This window comes from Rhinopithecus roxellana, chromosome 8 (genome assembly GCF_007565055.1).
Source record: "Rhinopithecus roxellana isolate Shanxi Qingling chromosome 8, ASM756505v1, whole genome shotgun sequence".
NCBI lineage: Eukaryota > Metazoa > Chordata > Mammalia > Primates > Cercopithecidae > Rhinopithecus > Rhinopithecus roxellana.
The window spans coordinates 140,507,707-140,529,556 of NC_044556.1; the positions used below are offsets into that span (position 1 = coordinate 140,507,707).

Here is a 21,850-nt window from a genome sequence, read left to right on the forward strand (position 1 = left end):
TTAAAGAGGTCCACATGGTGTGAAAACCATGTACTTTATTTATTTATTTATTTTGAGACAGTCTCTTGCTCTGTCACCCAGGATGGAGTGCCGTGGCACAATCATAGCTCACTGCAATAACTTCTGCCTCCTGATTCAAGCGTTTCTTGTTCCTTGCCCTCCCTAGTAGCTGGGACTACAGGAATGCACCACCACGCCCGGCTAATTTTCGTATTTTTAGTAGAGACGGGGTTTCACCATGTGGCCCAGGCTGGTCTCTAACTCCTGGCCTCAAGTGATCTGACCGCCTCAGCCTACCAAAGTGCTGGGATTACAGGCATGAGCCACCATGCCCAAACAGAATCATCTACTTTTGTATGACCTCAAATCCTGGCTTTATTACTTAATGTATCTATTGTACAAGTCACTTAACACGTGTTACTTATCTTTAAGTAAAAAAAAAAAAAAAAAAAAAAAAAATCATAACAACACTTTGAAGGATTACTTTAAAGAATAAATGGCATAATGCCTAAAATGTCCTTTATACTTGATCTGTTATAAGGGGTTCATTATAATTTCATTAACCTCATGCAATTGGAAAATACAGTAAATATTTATTATGATTTTTTTATAGAAAATCAAACTTAAATTTTCATGCTACTGTTTTACTGAATAAATAAATCATAATCACAAATCTTTTTTACTCACAGTGAAAGAGAAAGCTTAATCTTCTTATACATAATTCAGTATAGACTAGTTTTGTCAAAGTAACAAACATAACCAAAGGGTTTCTGATTTCAACCGCAACTAAAAATTTCTAGGTTTCAACTCACATTATAATCTACCTAGGGTCGGCTGGGTGACTCTGCTTTCCTTTTTCCTATCTCAGTAACACAGTCAGTTTTCAACATCTAGAACATCATCAGTTGCTTTGGCAGAGGAAGTAAACCGAACATATTGTGCCTGCCAGTTTCATAAAGCCTTCCTCTAGACAGTGATACATATAGTTTTTTCTCAAGCTTCCTTTATCAAAACAAGTCACATGGCCATACCTAACTTCAAGTGTGCTGGAAAGTCGACTTTCTTATGTGTCTGTAAGAATGAGAACCAGCAATATTTCCTGAAGAGCATGAATGATAAGTTTGTATTATGTATCAATTTCATTTGGCATTCTTAAAATATTTGCTCTGTACTTTAAATATCTCTTTTGAGAGATCTGATAATCAAATAGAAAATATTTCACATAATATATCTTGACTTTGAATTAATTTCTAGTGGTCTAAAATCCAAAAGTTCAGTCATGCGTCCAAAACTTTAGGTCAAAATTCTATATATTGCTGTCTTTATTTTTCAATGCAATAATTGACAAGGCAGTTTATATAAATCACAAATTAACTCTGCACATACGTGAAGAGTTCACTTGTATGCTTTAGGAGAAAAATGAAGTTTGAAAAATAGTACATTTCTTTGAAAATGAATACGTACTTGGTACTTGTTAGTTTGTCATTATAAGATAATATTGCTTAAAAATTAAATTTATATAGACATGGAAGAGGTAATACACAAACTACTGGGTGTACCACATTAGAGGATTTTAACAAAGTCTATGTGACCATTATGAGGTTACTGTAAAAGGTATGAATGTACTCAGTATTGATAACCCTTGTCATGGCTTCTGAGAGTTTGTGTTTGATGTGAATAACTATTTTTATCAAAATGATCCAAATGGTAACATAAAGTATACACAATTTAGTGAAGTTATCACATATATTTTTATAAAATTGACAATGGAATAGCAAGTAAAAATTCTCTGAATATATTGTATTATTTACTGGTCTCTCTTCACTATGGCATGTGTCAGTATGAGAAAAGCAAACAAAGAAGTTATCAAAGTCATCTTTTATTTTGATTTTATGATATTGAATCAAACACTTTAATGTTTTTCAGATTAAACTGAATCTTTGAGTGAATTGAATTCAAATAAATACAGACTATATGAGACAAACAGGAACATTTACATTGAGAGACAATCCTTTGTAATAAATAAATTGAAATCAATAGAAAAATAATTTGTGTGTTCAGGTATAAATATATATTCTATCATATTATCATCTTATTATGAGGACTACGGCAGGGCAGTCATTCATGATCTTCTTCATATCTGAATGACAAAGAATAATACAAAACAAAAAACTCTCAAAATACCTGCATAAAAATGTAAAGTAACAGTGAGTTAGTGTGATGGTTAATATTGAGTGTCAACTTGATTGGCAATTTTGTTCCTGGGTACGTCTGTGAGGGCGTTGCTAAAGGGGGTTACCATTTGACTCAGTGGACTGGGAGAGACAGACCACCCTCAATCTGGGTGGGCAACATCTAATCGCCTGCCCTGCATGGCTAGAATAAAGCAGGCAGAGGAATGTGGAAGGACTAGACTTGCTGAGTCTTCCAGCCTCCATCTTTCTCCTTTGCTGGGTGCTTTCTGCCCTCAAATATTAGACTCCAAGTTCTTCAGCTTTTGGACTCTTGGATTTATACCAGTGATTTGCCAGGGGCTTTCAGGCCTTTGGCCACACACTGAAGGCTATACTGTCAGCTTCCCTACTTTTGAGGTTTTTGGACTCGAACTGATCCACCATTGTTTTCCTAGCTCCTCAACTTGCAGACAGCCTATTGTGGGACTTTACCTTGTGATCGTGTGAGTCAATTCTTCTTAAAAAACTCCCTTTAAGAGGTGGAGATTGCAGTGATCTGAGATCATGCCACTGCACTCCATCCTGGGTGACAGAGCAAGACTCTGTCTCAAAAACAAGCAAGCAAGCAAACAAACAAACAAAAAACCTTCCTTTAATATATACATATATTCTATTAGTTCTGTCCTTCTAGAGAACCCTGGGTAATACAGGTAGTATTTCTGTGTTTTAAAATTGATCTTTAGACTATGCCTATTGAAAAGATGAATAGGATTGCAATTACTATGACATTCTTAGAGACACTTAATAAAGTAAATCAAATCACATGCATGGACAATGTCTGGACACATATATTTGTTATCTCATTCATCACTCAATCAGGATATAATATGATATGTAATGTATCTTCCATATATAGCACATTGAAATAGCTTTTATATAACAATGGAAAGAAATATGTTGTTATCTTCCCTCAAAAAATGTCAAACTCTTTTCTGATATTTGGAATGATGGCACTGATCTAAACATAGAAAAACATCAGGCCAATTGGAACAGGTAGAGGGCATTTGGCATAAAGACATTTGAGACCCAAATCATAAATCATTACATAAAACACCTGTTTGGCACTCCATAACCATCTATGTCAGATGATGTTAAAAATTAATTGAAGTACAGAGCAAAATTTGGTAATGACAAAGGTGATATTCATAATATTTTAAACATGGTACAGTCAGGCATTGATAAGTCATAACGGAAAGACTGACCAATCAAAATAATTAGCAGCAGAAATCAAACTGGTTTAGCATAATAATCTTGGGGATAAATACCCTCCCTTGTACTGGAGATATCTACAAATTACAATATAGTGCAATGAGCATATCATCACGATAAATTAAAAACATATGGATACCATGTAAATCAAGATTGAGACTGTTATTACAAAAAGTTTGTTTTCTTTCCTTTACTTTTATATTCCAACTACCAATCCTTTAAAATAGCTGTGTTATAAATACAAGCATTATGATTATCAAAAACCTTTACTCATGAGAAGGCAATATTATATGACTGTTAATTTTGAATTAGACTTTTATATCCAGTTCATCAAGTCTAAAAAAAGTTACTGAATGACCAATGAAGTAGCCAAAATTTTAAGAGATTAGATGACTTTCTAATGATCACAACACTTCCTTCTAGTAAAGCTTGGTTTATCTTATTTTCAGCTATTTGGTTTGGAAAAAGTGACGAGTACCCTGGATTGAATGAATCAAAGGTCACTTCAACTACAGATACATCTCATTTTCCTGCAAGTATAGAAGACTGGAAAACATCAGATAGCAAGAGAAAAACTTATATATCCTCATCTGAGATTATATGGACAGATGATACAGATTATGATGTTTTCAGTTTCTTGTATCTGAAAAGTCAACTGTGGCTGACATTCTAGCTGTTTGCAAATATTCTGAATCATCTTCTCCTCCAGGCAATTTAAAGTGCAATTTCTCTGTTTCCTTTGAAATTAGGCTTGGCCATAAAATATGATCATAAGTAATGTGAATTAGCAAGGCACACATTGCATAACAGCCAGTGACGATTATCTGTATGCTTTCCCACTGCCTCTATAACTACATCATTCAAGATAGTGGTGTTTCCATCAGCCTGAGTCCAGGAGTGAAGTCAATGCTGAGAAGAGACTCCAGTTAACCCGTGGTGGGCATGTAATGTGAGCTAGAAATGATATTTGCTCATATTATTTTTAAGATTTTAGGGTTGTTTATTATTGCCAATTGATTTTAACTTATATAGAAACTGGACCCAGGAAAGGAGGGGAGGGAGAGTGTTAAGAAAAGCAAAACCCTACAGTTGTGGCATGGATTCAGTGGACCATGAAGGTGTCAAGTACCCTTTAGAAGAGGCTGAAATGGGAATGATGACAATCCATGTTGGGCCATGAGGAAACAGCTGGGAAACTGTTACCTGTAACTAGGAAAGAATAGTGTATATCCAACAGACTCAGATGTCAGAAAAAAAGACTACTAGTTCTTTTGCTGGTAACTATTTATGCCAAAGTATGGAAACATATTACACTCTGTCATGGTGACACATAGCTCCAGATAATGGCTGCACAGTGAGCCCCCATTCTGGGGTGAGAACACATAGAGAAGATTTCACAACCAATACACAATAGACAAGTGATATGAGCAAAATGAACTGCAATGTCCTCATCCAAAGATAATATTTCATTGTGTGCTTCTGTGGAACTACCTCCACTTCTTGTCTGACATACGACCTCAAACTTAGAAATAATTGCTGAGTTTGACAGCATGAATAAAAGAGAATTGAGAGACTATGAATCAGGTAGAGTTGAAAGAGGTAACTGCGTCTCAACTCCCAGTAATAAAATAACGAATTGAGTTACAATGGCCAATTAAAATTCAGTCTCATAGCAAGGATCGTACGTGGTTGGCTTTCATGCCCCTTGCCATGACCATGAATAAATTAATTTGTTGGACATTAGGGATAATGTCCAATAAAAGTTGTGGCACCCAGAAAAGACTCTCCATTGAATACCAAAGCCCAAGTAAAATTCTAATAAAATTATGCAATTGAAATGAGAGAGAAAGGAGGGAGGAATAGGGTGGATAAAAAGAAAATAGGGGAAATATATTTAGGAAAGACTGTGTTTGTGGCTATTGACATAAACTGACTGAACTCTGTCAAAAGATCAGCTATTTTTTACATGAGTTATACTGCCAAAAAAAAAAATGAAGTTTAAAATTTAAAATGTATGAGTCCCAGTTGGGCAGAAAGCAACCTGAGAGAGCTATCCCCCAGGCATATTCTCCAATTCTCATCTCCGATGTGGCTACGGAGGATAATGGGATAGAAAGCATTACTCACAGGTTGGAGCTTGAGTCCATGAAAAGCAGTAGACAAGAGAGCTAATCTCAGAAATAAAAACTGAGGAATCTTCAAAGAGCATTCCCCACCTTCAGGTTCAGGCCTTCAAAATTTTAGAACTGCTCCAGCTTGAGTTTGTTTTGTGTGTTCTGTTTTCCTCCTTCTGACTGGAAGTGCTTATTATAGTTATGCTGAGAAATTCTCACTTGGTATATAATATTTCTGACATAAATGACTTGCTTTGGGATCATGTATTGATAGCAAAAGAAACTACATCTGGATTTGATGAGGAGGCTGCCAAGCCTCACTCATCGTGCTGGACTCAGTTATTCACGTGACTGTTGTTCCGTTTCTCTTGGGGATGAGGTGAAGCGTCCTGCCGCTGGGACGAGAAGTAAACTGAGTATCTTGTGATTAGAACAGTGTACTGTAGAGTCACTGGAACTTCTCACATATTTTCAGCTTTTCTTTCAGGGATAAAAGCCCTCCTTGAATTAACTATGAGTTATTTGTTTTGGCCAATGGAATCCTAGCAGGTGTGTCCTATATCACGTTTCTGGCTGAAACTTTAAGACTTAGTGTATGCATTGCTTGTGGGTTTTTTTTTCCTTCTGCCTTCATGATCACTTTTGCCTTTAGGGGTTGCTGTCAGCCTGAGTTCTGGAAGAAGACATAGCAAAACCCATAGCAAACTTTCAAGGAACAAATTAGGAAGAAGTTAATGCTATAACTCATGTTATAACTCACAGATTTGGGGAATTCTTTACTACTGTAGGATTACCTAGCCTGTCCTGAATGACAGACCATCTCAAATTGACTTAACAGTGAAGGACATTTATCGTCCAATGTAACTGAAACTCTAGAGGCAAGGTAAACTTGAAGCTGGAGTGATTCAACAACTCGCTGACATAGCCAAAGAAACATTTTTCTATCTTGAATGCCTTACAACTCTTACAAATGCAAGAAAGTGCTCTAATACTTTTACAAGTATGTTCTTCTTTTCCATTTAAGAAGAAAAGATAATAGCATTCCATGTAGCTATTGTGAAGGAAAGAAATCTTGCGTCTTCCCCAAATACCCCTATGAAATAAATTTCTGGGTCTCATTGGCCTGATTTTTTATGTATCTTGAACTGATCTTCGTAGACAGGGAAATAGATTATTGTGCTTGTCGTGCATTAATCAGAGAGCAATTCTGGATTTGAATATAAGCTCAATCCCATACTTTGTGCAATAATAAAAATTAAATGTAGGTTTTACTTCCAAAAAATCTGTAATACTTTACTGGCAAAGAAGAAGAATGAACATTGAGCAACAGGCAGTAGATTTTATTAAAGATTATAACATGTAAAGTATTATCTTAGTTAAAATTGAAATATTTTATTTGGATATACTTATTTCCCTGGAAAATGTCCTCTTTCCATAAACTGATGGTCAAATATCATCTGAGAGAAAAACTATTTTTGATAAAGAAAATTAATAATCTACATAAAATAAAAAAATGTATTTTTTCTTGCAAAACAGTTTGTAAATCTAGCTAACCCAATCTTTGCAATACTGCAGTATTCAAATTTTTTGACTTTGTAACATTAGAAAGTTTACCTATTTTCAGATGAAGAGTCAAAATAGATAGTGTTCTGTAACAGTTACACCTAGATGATTGTCAATACAAGATGGCCACCAACTGTCATTCTCAGATCATCAAATAAATGTCTCTACATTTAATAGGACATGATGCTGATGAAAACATACATTGACAGCATACAATACACCTTATTCTATACACCAAGTGGTAACATATTTTTTCCAAAGAGTAAAAATGCCATGCCAAAACATTTGTAAAATATCTGTTATTTATATAGACCAATCTCTTTATTTTTCCTTAGGATTATTAATTGCAGGAATATTGCTATATTTCATAATTATAACTTAAGTAATGTAGTTTTTTATTTATGCAAAAAAACTGGGGATAACTCAGAAAGTTATTTGGAAAAGATAATGTATTTTTACATATGTAGTAGTTATTCATTTTTTCTGGCAATTTTGGTAACTGTTTGCATAAGTCTTTTGGTTTTAGTCATTAAAATATGCATGCAAATTTGTATTTCCAGCATTCTTATTAAGTTTGAATCCTTGATCCACATCTGGGTAGACAATGGTTAAGTAACGTCCAACAAAATTGCGATCTTTGTCTAATTAATTGTAACACATAAATTGGTTTTTATGTGATTACTACTATTGTGAGGTTTTTGTGTGTTTCATTTTTTCTGTCCATATATATATATATATATATATATTTATTCTATACTATCTTTTATTGTAATTAATATCATGTATATGCCACCAATATTTCTTATTAAACAATATCAATTTATTTTCTAAACATGTAAAGGTAGAGGATAAATGGATTTCTACAAATATTGTTATTAGAGTGAGGAATTTTCTCAGGTTGCAAGACATGAAAAGATAAATACTTCTATTTTAAAATTCCCTGACACTTTTATTTGCCGGCTATAACAGGTGTGTTTTCCAGGACTTGCCCATTACAGAACAAAATGAATCAAATATAATCAAATATAAAAATGGCTTAGCATTCTGTGCTAACCCTATCTACTGATCGAATTTTATACTTGGTGAAAATAGGAAACATACACAACAGAAAGTCATTTACAAACAGGTTATCTTGACCTAATGAAATATGCAAATTACTTTCTTCTTTTTGTATGGTACCAGTTATTAGCATTCTATATTGTTGTGGTATGCACTCTGACACACTTCATGTTGCTACTTACATTTAAGGGAGATTTCCTAAATTCAAATGAATATTCTCTTTTAATAAAATAGAAAACATAAATTTATTTTTTTCTGTTTTAATAAAAATAACTTTCAGATATGTTATTTACTTGTATTTGTTTAATTTTTCACATTACATTGAATCAACTTTTGAAAGTAACCTAAAACTACTCCAATTTCTATTGTCTATGTAAAGTATAACAGCATTTGAATTTCAAGCATGTAGATAAGAATAGACGAATTAGTATGTCTTGCACTTAAAAGTCAAGAATTCCCAGCAGAAACATGTAAATAGTGCACTTGCACATAATTCTGCTGCTTTCCCAACCATCGGGGAAATGAAATAAGCTGGTGCATTTCCTAACAATCATGGTACTTAGAATAAAGACCATCAACTTATAAGAGCCTATGAGTGGTAAGAATATTTTAGAATTATTTTCCCAATGTAATAGCTGCCTAATTACTTCTTACATTTTTGTCTATCTCTATGAGGCCAAAAAAAAAAAAAAAAAAAAAAAAAAGTTTCTCACGACCAAAAGCTTTTCTCAAAACTGTTACATGTGCTCTTTCGTATATCTTACTAGTTTTAAAAGGAGTCCAATACAAATATAGTATTTTACCAATTGTTTAGTTCCAAGAAAAATGAATGTGGTTTTACTGAAGATATAATTTATGAATAAAAGTTTGGGTTCATTATTTAACTATCTATATACTTAAATTTAAAATAATATCAATATTTTTCTGTGATGAATCATTAAGTTTACAGCAAAGTAGGGCAACTTTTCAAGTGAAATATGAATCAGCTAAATACATTCGACCACTGATAACAGCAAATAATTCAATGTTGTAATTTTCAATATTAGAAATAGTTTCAGGGATACTATATCAGAAAATAGATTTATTCTGTAGATCAGTGTTTTCTCAATATTGACATAACTGAATCACTATGGCAAGAGCCTTTGGTTATAAACCTAAGATGAACAGTCCAAATGTGAGATAAGATTAAAAAGTCTGACTTTTGTTAGGACTGGCTTCTAATCAGTACTTCAAAATCTCTGGTCAATGAATGCTCCAGATCAAATATTTACCAATTCACTACAAATTTAAACATATAACATGTAGTGAACTTTGGAAATATTAATCTATTCAATTATTCTGTCATTATGTCCTTCAGATTATTTAGTTGCCAAAGTGTTTATTTTTTATTTTATTAAATTACATGAATATAGAAAAATATATATATTGTAAGTGTATAACTCAGAATTTTCAAAAACTATATACACCATATAGTCAGACTGTAGATAAAGAAATAATAAATTTTTCGTACCAAAAAAGCCTCTCAGACTCTCATCCATCACATCAGCCCTTGCTTAGACAAAAGCAACATTGCCCTGATCTGTAATAGTACAGGTAAGCTTTGCTTGTTTTATACTTAATATAAATGGAATCATATATGTGTCTTTAAGTCTGGCTTCTTTTGTTCAATGTGATATTTCAGAGATTTATTCATATTTTGGCTAGTCCATTCCTTCAAGCTTTATACAACTCCAGTGTGTAAATATACCACAATTTTAAAATCATTTTTAATTGATGTGTATTTTATTGTGATTTGAAGAATTATAATTGTATATATTTATGAGGTAAAATTGGATGTTATTATGTACATATATAATGAAGAATGATTAATTCAAGCTAATTAACATATCTACCACTTCAAATACTTATTTTTATGGTGAGGATATTTGAAACGTATTAGAAATATATTCTGTTAGCAATTTTGAGACATATATTTTTATTAACAATAGTCAACGTGCTATGCTATAGATCTAAAAACCTATTTCTTCTGTCTAACTGAAACTTTGTAACATTTGATGATCACCTCTTCATACCTCCCCTCCCCTTTCTAGTCCCTTCTATTCACCAATCTCTTCTTCCATGATTTTGGTTGTTTTTATGCTCTATTTTGATCAAATATATCTTAAGGGAGCCTACATTTACTAACTCTTCCTAAATCTATTTATCCTTTCATTGTGTAATTTGCGTTATTTCCAACAACAACAACAAAATACTTTGTTGAAGCCATCATTGTGTTTTTTTTATTGTCTGGAACATGTTTTGTCACCTTCACACAGTGCTGGGATAAACCCTTTGGGACCAACCCCATTCAGGACAGCCAGAGCTCTCAATATTTACAACAGCAATGCAAATAGGGGCTTCAGGCATAATTAAGAGCCAAAAATAAAGCAATGATCTAGCAGCAAAGAATCAAGGAGCAAATATATTTAACTATAAATGAAACAAATTGGACAGATAAAACTAGAATTAATAATCAATCCTCCAATGCAATTCACAAACATTTACTCATAAGAAACAACAGCAAACAGGAAATCATGACCTTTTCAAAAAGACAGAACAAAAATTGAGTGACTGACCCAAACAAGATGCTGATTTGTGAGCTCTCTGACCAAGAATTCAAAATAGCAGGTTTTCAGGAAACCCAGTGATCTCCAACACAACACAGAAAAGCAATTCTGAAATTTATTAGAGAAATTTAACAAAGATATTAAAATAATAAAAAATCAAACAGAAATCATGGAATAGCGAAATGCATTTCCTGAACTGAGTAATTCATTAGAGGATCTCAACAGTAAAATGGACCAAGCAGATAAAAGAATCAGTGAGCAAAAAGACTATTTGAAAATACATAGTCAAGGCTGGGCATGGTGGCTCATGCCTGTAATCCCAGCACTTTGGGAGGCCGAGGTGGGTGGACCATGAGGTCAAGAGATCAAGATCATCCTGGCCCAACATGGTGAATCCCTGTCTCTACTTAAAATATAAAAATTAGCTGGATGTGGTGGTGGATGCCTGTAGTCCCAGCTACTCAGGAAGCTGAGGCAGGAGAATCACTTGAACTTGGGAGGTGGAAGTTGCAGTGAGCCAAGATCGCACCACTGCACTCCAGCCTGGGTGACAGAGTGAGACTCTGAAAACAAAAACAAAAACAAAAACAAAAAAGGAAATGCATAGTCAGAGGAAAACAAACAAACAAAATAACATGGAAAGGAACAAAGACCACCTATATGACACAGAAAATTACCTCAAAAGACCAAATTGAAGAATTATTGGTATTCAAAAGTGACCTGAGCAAGATCAAGGAGTAAAAATTGTAGCTAAATAAATAATGAAAAACTTTCCAAAGCTTGAGAAATATGCAGGTATAGAAAGATCTGGGAATACTAGTCAGATTCAATCCCAATAAGACTACCTCCAAGGCATATCATAACAAAACTCCCAAAGATCAATGAAAAAAAGAGGATCCTAAAAGTAGCAAGAGAAAAGAAGCAAAAAGGATGAGTTCATGTCCTTTACAGGGACATGAGTGAAGCTGAAAACCATCATTCTCAGCTAACTATCATAAGATCAGAAAATCAACCACTGCATGTTCTCAATCATAAGTGTGAGTTGAACAATGAGAACACATGGACACAGAGAGGGGAACATCACACATTGGGGCCTGTCGCGGGGTGGGGGGCGTAGGGGAGGGTTAACATCAGGAGAAACACCTAATGTTGGTGATGGGTTGATGGGTGTAGCAAACCACCATGGCCTATGTATACATAAGTAACAAAACTACATGGTCTACACATGTAACCCACAACTTAAAGTATAATTTAAAAAAAAAAAAAAAAAGAAGCAAATACTATAAAAGACATAAAAGGAGCTTCGATTTGTCTGGCAACAAACTTCTCAATGGCATTTTCAACGTGTTCAAAGGGAAAAAAATTGCAACTAAAAAATATTGTATTAGGCAAAGTCATCCTTAAAACATGAAGAGATAAACTATTTCCCAAAGAAACAAAAACGGAGGAAATTTACCACCACCAGATTCATCTTACAAGAAATGATAAAGGAAGTTCTTCAATATGAAAGTAAAAGCATACAAATATGCCAAAAAAAAAAAAAAAAAAAAAAAGCTTTCAAGGTATAAATCCCACTGGTAAAATTAAGTACAAGGACAAACTCAGAATATTCTGTCACTTTAATTTTGTTATGCAATTCTCTCATAACCTTATATGAAGCCCAAAAAGTAAAGTCTGTCAAAAACAATAATAGCTATAGCAACTTTTTAAGAGATAGCATTAAAAAATCTGTAAATGGAGGAATTCGAGACCAGCCTGGCCAACATAGTGAAACCCTGTCTCTACTAAAACCACAAAAATTAGTCGGGCGTGGTGGCGGATGCCTGTAATCCCTAGCTGCTTGGGTGGCTGAAGCAGGAGAATAGCTTGAACCCGGGAGGCGGAGGTTGCAGTGAGCCGAGATCGCGCCACTGCACTCAAACCTGGGCGACAGAGTAAGACTCCATCTCAAAAACAAACAAAAAACAAAAAGTAAACTAAGACAACTAAAAGTAAACATGTGGGTGAGTGGAGTTAAAGTGTAAAATTTTTTTGCGTGCTTTTTGCCTTTGTTTTCTGTTCTTACGTTTGTTATCCAAGGTAAGTTGTCGTCTCTTTAGCACAACTTGTTATACCCATAAGACAATTTTTGTAAGCCTCATAACTTTGAGATAAGTTCATGGAAATGAAAAGTAACAAATTAAAACACACTACCAAAGAAAATCACTTAATCACAAAGAAAGTAAGAAGAGAGGAAGAGACTAAAACCAACCAGAAAACAAGCTACAACATGGCAGGTAGTGTGCACTTATTTATCAATAATAACACTGAATGTAAATGGTCTCACTTCCTCAATTATAATGTATACAGCGGCTGAATGAATAAAAAAGTAAGACCCAACTATACGTTGCCTTCAAAAAATCCACTTAACCTAGAAAGACACACATAGACTGAAAGTGAAGGGGTGGAAAAATATACTCAATGCAACTGGAAAACAAAAGAGCAGGAGTAGCTATACCTGTATCAGACAAAATAGATCAAAAATCTAAGATTTAAAAAGACTTAGGAAATCATTATAAAATGATAAAGGGGTCAATTCAGCCAGAAAATATAACAATTATCAATATTTTTATGCCCAACAACAGAGTTTCCTATAAGTATGTAAAGCACACATTAGGAGAGCTAAAAATATACATAAGACTAAAATAAAATAACAGCAGTGGAATTTAAACACCCTAGTATCAGTAATGACCATATTATCCGACAGAAAATCAACAAAGAAAGAGCACAGTTAAACTATGCACTAGATTTAATAGGCCCTAAATGACATTAACAAAACATTTCACCCAACTGCTGCAGAATATACATTATTTTCTTCAGTGCATGGAACAGTTCTTCAGAATAGGTCATATCTTAAGCAGCAAAAAAGTCTGAATAAATTAAAAAATAAAAATCTTATCAAGTAATTTTTCTGACCACAATGAAATAAAAACCACAAGTTGAAAACAAGAGGAACCTTGGAAAATACACAAACACATAGAAATTAAACATCCTACTAGACAGCTAGTGGGTCGATTAAAAAAAAATAAGAAGGAAATGAAAAAAAATGAAAACAAAAATACAACAAACCAAAACTTCTGATACACAGTTAACATCTGTATCAAGAAGTAATATGTTTATAGTAATAATGCTTAACATATAAGAGTATCTTATAGTATTAAATGCCTAAATTAAGTATAAGACTTCAAATAACCTAACAATGCACCTTAACGAACTAGAAAAGCAAAAATAAACCAAACCCTAAATTAACAAAATAAATAATAAAAATCACAGCAGATATGAATAAAATTGAGACTAAAAAAATATATAAGATTAACAAAAGGAAAAGTTGGGTGTTTAAAAAGATATTAACAAACCTTTAGCCAGGTTAAGAATAAAGGAAGAAGAGGCAAATAAATAAAATAAGAAATGAAAAAGGGAAATAAATGAAATTTATACTAGAAAAATACATCAGATCAATGATAGAAAAAGTTGGGCTTTTGAAAAGCTAATCAAAATTGACAAATCCTTTGTCTAAGAAAAAAGATAAATGCCTAGTTATATAAAATCAGAAATGGAAAAGGAGACACAACGACTGAGAACCCAGAAGCACAAAGAATTGTTAGAGACTATGGTGAATAACTACATGCCAACAAATTGGAAAACTTGGAAGAAATGAATAAATTCCTGAACATATACAACTTACCAAGATTGAACCATGAAGAAATTAAAAAATAATAATAATAACAAACCAATAATCAGTATGGTGATCAAAGAGGTAATACAAAGTCTTCCACCAAAATGAAGCTCAGGATCAATGGTTTCACTGCTAACTCTACCAAAATTTAAAGAACCAATATCAGTTGTACCCAAACTCTCCAAAAATTTGGAAGGAAGGTAATACTCCAAACTCATTAATGAGGTCAGCATTACCCTGATACTAAAACCAGACAAAAACATGACAAGAAAGCAATAAGAACACTACAGGTCAATATCACTGATAAGCAGAGATGCAAAGGTCATCAACAAAATACTAGCAAACCAAATTCAACAACACATTAACATGATCAAGTGAAATTCATCCCAGGGATGCAAAGATTGTTCAACACATTCAAATCTACAAACATGATACATCGCATTAGCAGAGTCAAGAACAAAAACCATATCATTATTTCAATAGATGCCAAAAAAGCACTTGATAAAATTGAACAACACTTCATGATAAAAACTCTCATCAAAATGGGTACAAAGAGAATACACCTCAAAATTTTGAAGGCTGTGTATGATAAACCCACAGTTAACACTGTGCTGAATGAGAAAAATAACCTTTTCTTTGGAGATATGCTTTTTCTTTAAGTACTGGAATAAGATAAGAATGCTTACTTTCACCACTTTTATTCAACATGACATGAGGAGTCCTCTCCAGAACAATAGGGAAAATAAATAAATAAAAAGCATAAAAATTAGAAAAAAAAAGTCAAATTAGTCTTGTTTGTAGATAACATAATTTCATACCTAGAAAAAAAACTCAATAAAAACAATGTTAAAACTGGTAAAAACATTCAGTAAAGTTTCAGAATACAAAACAAACTACAGAAATCAATAAATAATCTGAAAAAACAAGAAAGCAACCTCATTTACTATGGCTACAGCTATATAAAATACCTCAAAGCAATCAAGCCAAATAATGGAAAGATCTATATAAGAAAAACTATGAAATTCTTATGAAAAAAGTACAAGAAAACACACATACAATGTAAAGATATTTCATACATGTGGATTGGAATAATTAATGTTGTTAAAATGACAATACTACCAAAGTAGTTTATAGATTCAGCACAATCCCCATTAAAACAGTGACATTCTTCACAGAAATAGAAAAAAAAAAAAATCTAAAATATATGCAGAACAACAAAAGATACCCAAATAACTAAAGTAACCATGAACAAAAAAGAATGAAGCTAGAATTATCACACCACCTGACTTCAAAATTTACTACAAAGCTAAAGAAATCAAAACAACATAGTACTGGGATAAAAGCAGACACATAGATGAATGGAATAGAATAGAGAACCCACATAAATATCCACACATTTACAGCCAACTCACCTTTGACAAAACTACACATACGTTGGGAAAAAGAAAATCTTTTAAATAACTATTGCTGGAAAAACTGGATAATGTTATGCAGAAAAAAATCTATACCCCTATCTTTCACCATACACAAAAATCAAATAAAAATAAATTATAGACTTAAATCTAAAACTTAAAAATATAAAAGTAAAAAAAAAATTATTTAGGAAACACTATAGGACATTGGTCTGGGCAAATGTTTTTGTTTGTTTGTTTGTAAAACCTCAAGATTACAGGAAACTGAAGCAAAAAAATAGACAAATGGAATTATATCAAGCTAAAAAGCCCCTGTACAGTAAACAATCAGCAAAGTGAAGAGATAACCCACAGAATGGGAGGAAATATTTGCAAACCATTCATCTGTCCAGGGATTAATAACCAGAATGTATAAGGAGCTCAAATAACTCAATAACTACAACAAAATTTGAAAAACAAAAACTAATAACCCAATTGAAAACTGGGCAGAACATCTGAACACACATTTCTCATAAGAAAACATAAAGATGGCAAATAGGTATATGAAATCATGCTCAACATCACTAATTATCGGATAAATGCAAGTCAAAACCACAATGAGCTATCATCTCACCCAATTTAAAATGGGTTGTATTAAAAGACAGGCAATAACAGGTGCTGGTGAGGATGTAGAGAAAGGGGAACCCTCCTGCACTATTGGTGGAAATATAAATTAGTAGAGCCACGAAGGAGAACTCTATGGAGTTTGCTCAAAAACCTAAAGTAGAACTACCATATTATTAATCTTACTACTGAATATATATCCAAAATAAAGGAAATCAGTATATTGAATATATATCTGCATTCCCTTATTTATTGCAGCACTATTCCCAATAACCAAAATACGGATTCAATTTAACTGCCCGTCAGTGGATGAACAGATTAAGAGAATGTGGTACATATGCACAATGGAATAGTATTCAGCCATAAAATAGAATGAAATCTTGTCATTTGCAACAACATGGATGGAACAAGAGGCCTTTATATTAAGTGAAATAAATCAATCACACAAAGGCAAACGTTCTAACCCACAAGTCCCCACTCATATGTGGAAGCTAAACAAAGTAGATTTCATGAAGATAGAGAGTAGAATGGTGGCTTCCAGAGGCCAGGAAGGGTAGTGGGGTTTGAAAGAAAATGAAGGGGAAAAAAAGAATATAAATGTACTTATTATGTGTGTTTAAAATGATAAAGATAGTAAATTTTATATGTATGTTTTAACTAAGTAAAAATAAAACAATCATAACACAATTCACACAACACTATAAAATTAAAATTTAGATAATTTCATTATAAAAATAAGCAAAGTGAAAATAAGCACTAATGAGAATCATGTTGAAGAAGGTATGGAACAAACGCTGTCTTCATTTTGCTGCACAAGAGAAACAGCAGCCACTAGAAAAGTAGAGAAAGACCTCAGAAGTATCAGATGATAACTTAAAAGTTCTTGTACTGAGAAAAGGAAGAACTTTATTTATTAAGTGACTAATACATCAACTTAGGATCAGACTAAACTCTAATGCCAATAGTATGTAGAGATACACAAAGCACCAGTTGGTAACCAGTTATAAAAGCAATGAAAATGATCATTTGAAAGAATAAAAAAATGAAAATCTTTCCAACTGTGTAATAGTTTGTTGCAAAATGACAAATTAGTCCATTTCAATATATTTTTGTCAGTATTTAAAAGTGTTAAAATACATGTCTTACCTGATTCCTCAAAGTCACTGTTGTAGGCTTTCCAGGTTTCAGTTATTCGAAGAAGATTCTCTTCCATGGCTTGAATATCCATGGAGGGGCAGTTGCATTCTGGAAATTTGGGACCACAGTGACACCAGCAGTCATTTTCCTTGCAGATAAACTCTCCCTCTGAATTGCAAGCAATGTAGCTCAAAGCTGCTTGTACAAAACGTTCCTGAAGATAGTCTGGGAGAAGTACTTGAAGCCCTTGAAGAACAAACAAAGAAATCAAACAAATTTACTCTGTTAAAGAAAAAATTAAAATACTTACTTAAAATATTCAATCAAAACTGTAAATAATTTAGTATATTAAATTTTGAATTATGTGTTTTTAAACTATCAGAAAAGTATCTGAGTCTATATACTGCAAATATTTATAACTCTTTCAACATATTCTGACTGCATGAATATGAAACTTCTGAAATAGAGATGATTAATCATGGAGATGGACTGAAAACTCAGACTATTTGATGTAATTTATCACAATATTTGGTTATTTTTACATAATATAGACGGAGACTATCTTTCTAAACCTTTGAAAATACACATATGCATTTATTTTCTACCAGTTGATTTCAAATTGTTTTAAATATTTTCATTTTGCTTGCAGTAGACTATCAGCCCATATCAATGTAAATATCACATAATGGGTTGTGCCATTGGTAAAATACATATTGAATGTTGATGGTAAGGCTTATCTCATGCCATTAGCAACATATAAGTTATATAATTCTGTTTTCCAAGAGTGAGTACTAAAAATGACTATAGGAGTCAGATGGACTGATTTAGTTATTTCACAGTTAATATGTTTGCCATGTATAGACAGCCTTAGTGGCATAGCTTGTTAGTTTGCTAGAAATATGTTTAGTAAAGTTGCTATCTCTTAAAAAACTCTCCAAAATATTGTAAAATTAAGATTTTGGGTTTTCTCAGGGTGTAACATTTATTATGATATTTCGAAAAGGTAGTTTTTCATATTTCTGGCTACTTAAGAAAACTTAAATACTAAATATTTAAACAAATAAGCAGGTAAAAATAAACACAAAGCTAAGGAAAAATCTGGTAATAGCAAATTGTTACTTACCAGAAATTGAAATTTTATAGCTTTATATGTTTTCTGTTTAACAAAATAAATCAATTTTGACCCTTGACTATTATCTTAGAGGTTGATTTAATAAAAATCATAGGTTTACATTGAGAAAAAAACTTAATTTACAAATATCTTGACAAATTGCAAAATTTCTTTTGCAAACTGTTGGAAAAAGTACTCTTAGAACTTCTATATTCGATTTTGTATTAATTTTCATTTCACCTGGAATAAATATTTATTGAACACTCTCGTTTTGAAGAAAATTGCCAGGTAAGATACAAAAGTGATGATGACTGAGAAATTTCTTTGTCACAGAGATATTTGCAGTATATTTAAGAAAAATAAAAAAAAATTCAACTATATAAGATACATGTGATTCAATTAATGTAATTAATTGGCTAAGCAATTATATTAGGTTCAAAAAGGTAAGAAAACTTTTTATTAAAAAGTTAGGCATTGAACACTATTTGACAGATGTAGAGTTTTCAATATTGAGTGATTGTGGTGAAGAGTGATACATTAACAACATCACACACAGATAAAAAGCTGGGGTATACATTAATATATTTTGGAAATGAAAGTAGTAATATTGTTTCGTTGCACATGGGTTATAAGAATACAGTGAAAGAGGTGCTTACACACATAAATGGGGAGTCATGTTGTTGGGATTTGGGATTCCTGTATCAGGGAATACAGAATTAATTCATTTAGATTTAAATTAATTTTACCATGTGGGATACTAAGAGTGCTACTTATTTGAAGGTAGAAGACAAAGAATTGACTAATTTTTAAGATTAGATTTAATATCTTTTTTTTTTTTTTTTTTTTGAGACGGAGTCTCTCTCTCTCTCTCTCGCCCAGGCTGGAGTGCATGCAGTGGCCGGATCTCAGCTCACTGCAAGCTCCGCCTCCCGGGTTCACGCCATTCTCCTGCCTCAGCCTCCCGAGTAGCCAGGACTACAGGCGCCTGCCACCTCGCCCGGGTAGTTTTTTGTATTTTTTAGTAGGGATGGGGTTTCACCGTATTAGCCAGGATGGTCTCGATCTCCTGACCTCGTGATCCACCCATCTCGGCCTCCCAAAGTGCTGGGATTACTGGCTTGAGCCACCGCAGCCCGGCCTAGATTTAACATCTTTAAGAAGATTGAAAATATCCAAGCTAGAGAAAGCAATTAAGGTAATAGAGGAATAATGAGAATCTGCTATATAGTACTTTATTTGATCTAAGGCAAATAAAAAGTGTTAAAATACTTAGAGGCATAAAATGATACAATCAGAAATTTTCTTAATCGTCTAGTCTTATGGTTTACCAAATTACTGCACATTTTAGATACATCTAGTGATTTATTTTTCTGAAAATTTTAAGTGCTAAAAACAATTTGAATAATTCAGAGTTTTTGCTCAAGGAACTCAGGAATCGGTATATATTTATTAAAAGACCTAAGGTAACAGTTATTGAGTGTGGACTACAAACTTGTAAACTGCCAATCTATTTTAATCTTAATTGCACACAAAAAATCAAAGAATTCACGTACCATTTTCATAGTCATAAAGCACATCTTTGCATTACAACTTTGAATATGTAAGATGGTAGTGCTTTTGGAGAAATACAGAATGCAGGAGATGTAATTTGGGGAAGAAAGATTGGTGGCAAGAAATGGTGAGCTCTGTTTTAGAAACACAAATATTCCTGCTGTGATGATACATACATACACTGCTAAAAGAAGGAAACTCACATTCTGAAAAACCATTCTAAAATCAAAGAGTTTTGAGAAAAGAGGCTTAAGGACGCATAGCTCAGAACACTTGAATTTTATGACCAGACCACCAATATGAACTAGTTGGTTCCTAGAGAGACAGCTTGGCCTGCTCTGACAAACAACTCAAGAGTGGTTCAGGGCTCGCCACGAAATTTTCTTTTTTTCTTTTTTTTCTGTAATGTACAGAAACAAGAAAGCAGGAATACTGACAGCACTATACTTAGAACAGGTCCACCTGGTGCTGGAACAATGCTTAACAAAGCTTCGTTTTGAACCTATGGGCTTCCTGTAAAAGCCAGGATGTGAGGGCAACTGTTACAAGCTGAGAACCAGAGAGTAAAAATATGAATGTTTCCGGTGTGAAAGGACTAGTTTGTCTTCAACCCATCTTCTCACTAGAACCAGCTAGGAAATCTAGGTAAGTATTAAAAATAATCTGTCTGAAGAGATAACAAGGACAAAAACGAAGTGAGAATTTCTGGGGTTAACCTGGAAAGAAGGAAATTCCGCAGGCAGAGTGAACCTAATATTGGCTTATATGGTTTGGCTCTGTGTCCCCAGCAAAATCTCACCTTGAATTGCAATAACCCCCACGTGTCGCGGGAGGGACCCAGTGGGAGGTAATAGAATCATGGAGGAAGGTTTTCGCATGATAGTTAGTAAGTCTCAGAAGATCTGATGGTTTTATAAATGGGGCCTCCCCTGCACAAACTCTATCTTGCCTGCCATCATATAAGATGTGACTTTGCTCCTCCTTGCCTGTGTCTTGATTGTGAGGCCTCCTTGGCCATGTGGAACTGTGAGTCAATTAAGCCTCTTTTCTTTATAAATTACCCAGTCTCAAGTATGTCTTTATTAGCGACATAAGAACAGACTAATATATTGGGCATATCTTTTCCATTAGAGTTCTGCCCAGAACAAAGTACAAATTGACATTTATACCAACCATGACAGAGACAGTAACTTCATCAGGATTTAGTTACTAGATGAGCTACATAAACAAAGAGTAAAGAAAAAACAAAACACACACACACACACACACACACACACACACACACACACCCACTAGCTTTCACCAGATCTGAAGTATAGTTCCAATTGGCATATTTCAAAATGAATTAAAATAGCATTGAAACAAAACTAAATCTTCTCTGAAGGAAAATGCACCATCAATAATTTTAAGATATTTGTATAAGCTTTCATGCACAACAGAATTCAATAAAATATGATGAACATATAAAAAGACATGGGATGGTATAGAGGTTATCAAACAAGAATGATAAATTAATTTCAATCACATGATCAAAAA

The 21,850-nt window shown here is 33.2% G+C and overlaps 1 protein-coding gene across 2 annotated transcripts in view; it reads right to left on the reverse strand.

Moving 5' to 3' along the window:
- BRINP3 (BMP/retinoic acid inducible neural specific 3) overlaps nt 1-21,850 on the reverse strand; it is a 404,576-nt gene that overhangs the window by 127,202 nt on the left and 255,524 nt on the right. For both annotated transcript variants that reach the window (XM_010366528.2, XM_010366529.2), the window contains one exon: nt 17,662-17,898. In XM_010366528.2, coding sequence (XP_010364830.1) covers nt 17,662-17,898 — 237 coding nt within the window. The remainder of the gene's footprint in view (nt 1-17,661; nt 17,899-21,850) is intronic.